The sequence below is a fragment of the Lucilia sericata genome, unplaced genomic scaffold, assembly GCF_015586225.1.
Source record: "Lucilia sericata isolate MDLA Ls3-8-SP2 unplaced genomic scaffold, ASM1558622v1 Contig000217F_arrow, whole genome shotgun sequence".
NCBI classification, from domain to species: domain Eukaryota; kingdom Metazoa; phylum Arthropoda; class Insecta; order Diptera; family Calliphoridae; genus Lucilia; species Lucilia sericata.
In genome coordinates this window covers 270,888-278,582 of record NW_023994245.1, presented here as the reverse complement: position 1 = coordinate 278,582, position 7,695 = coordinate 270,888, and the positions used below count along the sequence as shown (strand labels likewise).

At 33.5% G+C, this 7,695-nt stretch overlaps 1 protein-coding gene across 1 annotated transcript; it reads right to left on the bottom strand.

Moving 5' to 3' along the window:
- Positions 1–19: 19 nt before the first annotated feature.
- LOC119602263 (putative protein tag-53) lies at positions 20–7,328 on the bottom strand. Its single transcript, XM_037953684.1, has 8 exons — positions 6,228–7,328; positions 4,356–4,574; positions 3,985–4,290; positions 2,949–3,920; positions 1,027–2,887; positions 879–965; positions 743–824; positions 20–677 (listed from the first exon to the last, which is right to left on the bottom strand). The coding sequence occupies exons 1-8, from the start codon at positions 6,713–6,715 to the stop codon at positions 523–525; spliced, it is 4,170 nt and encodes a 1,389-aa protein (XP_037809612.1). The 5' UTR covers positions 6,716–7,328; the 3' UTR covers positions 20–522.
- Between the last annotated feature and the right edge of the window lie 367 nt (positions 7,329–7,695).

Below are 7,695 nucleotides of genomic sequence, written 5' to 3'. Positions count from 1 at the left end.
TTTCTTGGAATCATTAAAGTTTTTGTTGTTGTTTGTTTATATTTGCATTTGTTGTTTTGTTTTACATTCACGATTTTACATTCTATGCCTTTATAATATTTGTTTGTTTTTGTTTTTTTTTTTTTTTGTTTTGTAGTTTATAATGTGTCTTCTTAATCTCAAAGTAATATAATAATCATGAATTAAGTTTTTTTTTGTCTTTTTGTTTTTCTCTTAATTTTTGTTTAATTGTATAAGTTGTTGTTTTTTGTTTGTATATTTTTTAAATATGACAATTTTTGTTGTTTTTTTTTTTTTTTTTGTTGTTGGTATCACCTTAATGGATAAAATGTCTTTAGTACAATATTATCATTATTTATCGTTATTAATTTAAGTATTAACAAAATAAGTTACAATTTATCATCTAAATAAATAAAATCTGTTTTAAATTTAATAATAATATAATAATAATAATTAAAAAAATACAATACATAAAATAAAATAATAATTAAACACGCTCACACACTCTATTATAATCAATTATTATGTACAACTATCAGGGTGCTGGCTTTGTTTACGTTTGGATTTTGGCTCTTTAGAGTGCTCTATTGAAGGACGTCTTGGATTACCAAGTGTTACTAAGGCGCTGGCTACAGCTAATCCGGCGGACTGACCAGCTGGTGCATGCTGAAGACCACCTAAAGTAAATGTAAATATGTTCTGTTGTATTTAACGAAATGCATTTTATGTTTGAACACTTTACCTGTGGGTAAACGGACTAGAAGAGACAAAACGGCTGCACGATTGCCGCTGCAGGGTTCTAATGCTATCGGGCTCGGACATTCCTGCAATACAAAATCTCTGAAATTGCTCCAATATTTTTCTTTAAGAAGTCTTACCTTTTTACGTTTCTTGCTCATATTTGCAATTCCCTCCATGGTTAAAGATAAATCAATATTTTCTCGATTTTCTATGTCCACTAGCACCTATAAAACAAAAAATAATTATAAAATAACATGTACACTCCACCCAAACTCAAATACGTACCTGTGAAAATGGACGACTGGCCATTTGTTCCATTTCAACAAACAAACGTTGTCTTCTCCTGAACATGTCATACTTTTGCTTAATTTTCCACAGTATGGCGGCCATCAGCAATAGCAGCAAAAAGCAAGTTGAAAATGTTATAAAGAACTGTTGCAAATTGAGTTTGGGATATTGCGAGAATGCAATCTGAATCCAAATGGGAGGCTGGAAGTCATGCACAAACACATAGAACGTTGTCAACGAACTATTGTCTTCTGGTGAATGACCAAATTGGTACTCGGTCTTGGGGAAGCGATGACGAAATGTTGAACAATTAATATTGGTAAATAGAACTTTACTTTGTGAGCCGCCCAATTTGACCATAATATCCATTTTTGCCGGCACACTGCAGGTTATTGTGAAATCAGCATCGATTTCAGGCTTCACGGGTGAATTGCGGAAATTGATTTGACGAAAGTGACGATCTTCTTTCTTTGATAGATTAAAAGTGAACTGATAATCAATTGTGAGTTCATAGTAACAGGTTGAGGAAATGGGATCGCCATGATAATGATTCTGTGAATCACATTTTTCGCAATGATCTCCCACAATACCTTTGGTATTGCAATAACATTTACCCGTGTCCGGATGACAGATATCTCCCTGTTTGTTACAGTCACATTTCTGACATTGACCACCATTAATGGGATTTCCCCAATAACCAGGACCACACTTTTCGCAATGAGTACCAAAGGTCAGATTCGAACAAGGTTGTTCGCAGTGCACCGAATCCAAACATTTGGAGTGACCATTACAGTTACATCTGGGACAAGAGGTGAAATACCATTGGCTGGAGGGACATTCCGCCGAATTGTGCGGCTTTAGAGCTCCTCCTTCTATACACTTGCCCAGACCAGTATTTGTGCCATCATCACACCAGCCACAAGCAGGATCATCAAGACACTGTGAACAACTGTTGTAGTAACCACACTGGGCTGTGGACAACGCCGATGAATTGCCCCACAAACCAGCTGGAGAGGTACGACATTTTGAGGTGTGTGTTGTCCATTCCCGACATTGTCCGTACGGAAAACTAGCCGTATACGAATTGCGATCAACGCAACGTAATTCATTCTGACACCAAATACAATCATTCTCCGTACAATTGTGACAATTACTGAGAGAAGCACAAGAAGGTGGACAAATGATTTCATCAACTGTTCGATTACCGTTTATAGCAGTATATGGACGACAACGATTATGTTCTGGTTCCCAAATACAGGCAGTGTTTGCCGAACAAGCATGACAAGTATGCAGTTGTTCACATAAGGCTGTAGTACGAAAATCTTCTTTGGTTGGGCAATTTTCCAATTGTTTTATATTCAAAGGTGGTGCATTTGTCGCTATAACAAACTGGGCTTTGGAATGTTGACTCTGTTGTTGTGTAGATGTTTCATAGAATACCGAAGTCAAAGGAGAAGTTTCACGACAACGTTCTTTTGTACAAACACCACTGCCACAATAAGTGCAGCCATATGAATTCGCCACACATGACTGACAATTATTTAGCTCTTGGCAGCGCGTAACATCCAGCAAAAGTTCTGAAGTCATAGTTATACGACTTTTAGAGGGACAAGCAATGTAATCGTATTGTTCTCGTCCATAAATGGCTGAACGTTGTACTCGTGTTATGGGTATGCATCTCATTTTCTGGACATCCCAAATACATTTAACACCCGGTCGGGCATTCGTGCATTTCTCCTCTTTCGAATAATAATTACAGTGACCGGGAGAGAAGCGTAACATATCGTTGAGTAGTTGACCATTAAAGCCACCATAAATATAAAGATTATCTTCAAAAACTACCGAACTATGACCAAATCTGAAAGAAAAGTAAAACTTAATAACTAAAATCTAACTTTTAAAATGCAACTCGTTATTACCTGGCTAAATCTGCTTGTAAATGCATTGGAATGTTTTGTTTATGCCATGAATCACAAAATACATCGTAAACTAATAAATCTTGACTATAACATTTGGCTCCATAACTCTCAGCAGTGTCATTATGAGTATTGCCACCGAATACCATCATTAAACCTTGATTGACAAAATTTGCCGTATGCAAGAGACGAGCACTAGGAGCTGAAGACAATAACGTCCAAGTATGCGTGGAGGGTGAGTAAGCATACAAGCGTGTGGTTATATATTGGCTAGCCTCCGACTCTGATACTATGCCGCCATAAACATAAATTTTCTCTGTCAAATAATCATAGGCAGCACTGTGACTAAAACCACCCTTGACTACATAACCAGAGGTCTCAACAATTTTCCATTCTCGGGTACCGAAATTAAACTCCTGAACCGTATTTAAATAGCCATATTGAGGAGAACGACCAAAGATCACCACCATATAGGGATAACTGTGTTTGTCACCAAAACTAGGCACTAAAGTGGCTGTATGTCCCGTAACATGCAACGGACCACACATGGCATAGGGTGTACTAAGAGTATTGCAAGGTTCTGCATTCACGGTTATATTTTCCCAAGTTTTGGCGGAGACATCAAAAGCCCAAAGTTCATTGGAAATCCCGGAACCCTTGACAACACCGCCATACATGAAGATTTTATCGCCATACATAACGGTGGACATGCCGTAACGCTGCTCCGGCACTGTGCTGCCTTTCTCGGTGTGGACAGTTTCCCAGACATTGCCATTGAAATCATAGGTGGTCATTAGTTTACCACGACCATATGATTCACCGGCAATAATATACATGGTATCACGCCACACAGCAGCAGCATGAGAGGCTGTACCAGGTGGTGGTGAAGATTGCTTAGTATTGATACTCGACCAAACACCATGAGCCTTCAATTGGCCACAATCATTACCACCATATTCCTCTTTGCAAATACATCTATAATCAAATAATAAACATTTAGAATTGAATGTATTATGTTGTTGTTGTTGTTACAACAAACCTCTCTTCTTCCAAATTGCAAACACCATGATTTTTATCCTCCATACAATTATTAGGGCAAGCAGCTATATTACACGCTTCACCACTATACAAGGGATCACAGCTACAGAAACCATCTTTACATTTGCCATGACCAGAGCATTCAATTTCCTCATTATCACTGGGACAGGCATTCATGCGATATGACAAATTAAAACCAGACATATTGTAGGCATCATCACTGAAAAAATGTAATAAAGCCGTGCCCGAACGTGCTATAACTTGTGGAACGCTGCGTATGGAAAAGTTGCCTCTATACATAAGGCCACTGTGGAATATTAAATAGAAAATTAGTTTTATTTACAATGAAATTTTTGTTTGTTTGATTTTTACCTGAAAACAGCCAAAAGTGGAGAATCTACACTATCACCATCGTATATATACAAATGATCCCAACCACATTCCGTTGCAAATTCCCGCAAATGCATGCGTATAGTGGGCGGCTTACCATGTTTATGACTCCAGTGTTTTGTATCAATTAACCAACTACATTTTACACTTACGGAATAATTACCCCAACCATCGTGTATGATGCCGTTCTGATGATACATCCTTAAATGGAAAGAAGGTAGACATAGAAATAAAGTAGATTTTAAATTAGTTTATACGGAATGGTAAAATATATAGAGGCTATGAACATATGAAGGACATATGTTTTGGATAGCCAATTAGAGTCCTTGGAAGTAGGTAAAGAAAAAAGTGAAATGGCAAGGAGCACTCGATTAATGTCTTAATATTACAGTTATCAAAGTTAAATAGATTAATTAATTGTACATTGTACATTGATCGAAAAAAGAAACTACTGCATCAATGGTAATTATAATTCTGTAATGTGATGTATTAAAATGTAAAATTTCATTTCCTGTTGAAGCTGCTAATAATCCGAACACATATAATTAATTTACTGAAATCAAATACTTTATATTTAATTGTTATTTGAATCATTGTAATTGCTTATAATTTTTGTAAAAAAACATTTGAAAATTTTAATATGTAGATGTTAATAAATATTTTATATTCAGTGATAAACGTATTTGTAAAATTATGGGTTTTATACATGTAATTTAATATTTCTATTATTTAGAATAAATGCACTTGTTCGTTATCAATAATCGGATCTCAAAAACGTTTTAATTTAATAATTAAAAAGTGCCATTAAAGCTAATATTGTAGATTGTTTTCATATTGATTTGATTTTAAATCTGGCAGCAACATGCGTCACAAAATTTAGCGCATTTTAGTGATAAGATTTCTAAGGATTTAAAAAAAATAAAAATTATATTATTTAAAAACTAATTTTTATGCGACTTTACAGTTTGCTAATAATATTGGTTAAAATTTAACTTATAATCTAATGAATAGTATATGTTCCAAAATATTCCGTGATCAAGATCTGTTACAATTTTCATCATCTGATCTTAAAATTTTTATATATAATTTCAAAATTCTTTAAGAATTTGGTAGACGTTTAAAGTACTTAAAGATTCCATAACAAAGATAATTTTTGATAGACTATGCTCTAGTCTATTAACTGGACTTTGGATAAGTCGGTGGACTTGTCTGTTTACTATTCTGTGGAATAGTTCATTGATTAGCCCATAGACTAGACCATCAGTCGGTCATGGGTTTTTTCAAAAGGATTGAAACTTGACTAGTTTATGTAGAAATATGTTGACTAGTAACTATAAGAATATGATCAATATAGATTGCAGTATGTCTGTACATGTAATGACTTCTAGGATGTCGTAGATCGGATACTATCGGAAATGTTACGGTTTCGCTAGTATATTTTAATATTATAATATAAAAACTAAGAAAAATTATAATTAAAAGCATGTATTTTTTAGCATCACAAAAGAAAACAATAAAAACAGAAATGCGCTCGATATATATAAAAATATCTGTGAGTCATGCCTTTAGAAAACCGATTGATTTTAGTATAAAACAATTTGCAAAACCTTTATTTTCAACATTAAGCTGTTAGTTTAATATTAAATATATATTAGCAAATAAGAATAATTTTTGATTCAAATAATAAAAAAGTTATACTGTCAGAGGTCTTAATTTATGACCTCTTTTCGGGGGTTAATTTGTATATCAACTGAAAGATTTACAATGGAAAACATTGCTGATTAGATTAGATAGAAAAACAAAACAAATAACAGTTTCTTCAACGTATGCTCTAAGTGTACCCATAAAACTTACCTAACTTTACCACCACAAAATTGGCATTCGGGTCCTTGCCAACCATCAGCACAAACGCACTGACCAACATCCTCCTTGCATTTGCCATCATTTTGACAATGACCACCAGGCGCGGAGCAATTGTAGGCCGAAACGTGTGTCAAGAAGCTCGAGCAAATGTGAAATAATACCAACAGCAACAATAAAATATGTTTCCGTCTGTATTTACAATTAAAAGTTGCTGTTGCTGCAGTTGTTACGGCTGGTACAGCTGTCGTTGTTATTGCATTACATTGCTGCTGATGTAAATATTGTTGTGTGGTTGTTGCTGTATTGTTAGTCCTGCTGTTGGAGAAATTATTTAAGTTATTCCTATTATTGCTGTCATATTTGCAATAGTTGTGTTTAATTGCTGCTGCAGCTGTTGTTCCCTCATCATCGTCGTCGTCTTCGTCAATTTGCTGGTGTTTGTATTGTTGCCGCTGCTTCAGTGTGTTATTTACACACATCTTATTGTGTTTCTTGTTGTTTTTGTCTTTTATCCAATTACTATTTAAGTCTTTTTTGTTGTTGCTGCTGCTACTGCCGCTGCTGCTGTTGTCGTTTTCACACTCAAATTATTAAAAGGTTTTTGTTGTTCTTGAACATGGTTCAATAATTTTTCTGTTTCGTTTTTTTTTTTTATTTTGTTTAAAACATATTTTTGTCTTTTTAAAAAATAATCTATATATTCATATTCTGATGTTTGCCTATTCTTTTTTGTGATTTGTTAAAATAATTTAATTTGGAAGTTTTGTTGGTTGGCTTTCTATTTCTACTCTTGCTGGTTGGATATTTTTTCTTTCTCTTTTTCCGTCCGTTCTTTTATTATTTTTCACAGACAACGCACTTGACTTTTGTTTTCATTGTGTAATAGATTTGCCAATAATTAAATATAGAAATACTTTCAATAATACTACGTACAATTAACACATCATTTTCTATTTATTTATTAAAAACAAATGAAAGAAAAATAATTATATTTTTTATTGGTAAAATATTTTTATAACTTTTTTTCGTTTTTTGCTTTTCAGGTGAGTGAACTAATTTCTCCCGTTGACAGCGGCCAATGATGGTAATTCAGCGATTTTACTATTGAATATATTATAGTAATGATTTAATTCTGGCGATTTTTCGTAGTTAAAAAGAAAACAAGTGTTTTTGATGAGAAACAGACAAAAAATCAATTCAAGAAATATTTTAAGATTAATGTTAGTATTATATATTTAATATTATCGTTTATATACAAAAACTAGAATAATTGCTTTAGACCTTTAAGGTCTTATACATAAAAAACAATTATTTTATAAAATAAAATGTTGGGATTAAATATTATTATGACTGAAAGCCCTAGGTTTAATTTTCAAAAAAATATTAAAAATGTTTAAAAGTAATAAATACCTACACTAATTCTTATAATTTTTTTAATAAAACTTAATATTTCCTACAT

What these genes read in the sequence shown, in the direction of transcription:
- LOC119602263 (XM_037953684.1), bottom strand. Translation starts at nt 6,715, where the DNA reads ATGTGTGTAAATAACACACTGAAGCAGCGGCAACAATACAAACACCAG. An exon ending in CCACTTTTGGCTGTTTTCAG is followed by an intron (nt 4,291 to 4,355) that starts GTAAAAATCAAA and finishes AATATTCCACAG; the next exon opens with TGGCCTTATGTATAGAGGCA. An exon ending in TGCAATTTGGAAGAAGAGAG is followed by an intron (nt 3,921 to 3,984) that starts GTTTGTTGTAAC and finishes ATTTGATTATAG; the next exon opens with ATGTATTTGCAAAGAGGAAT.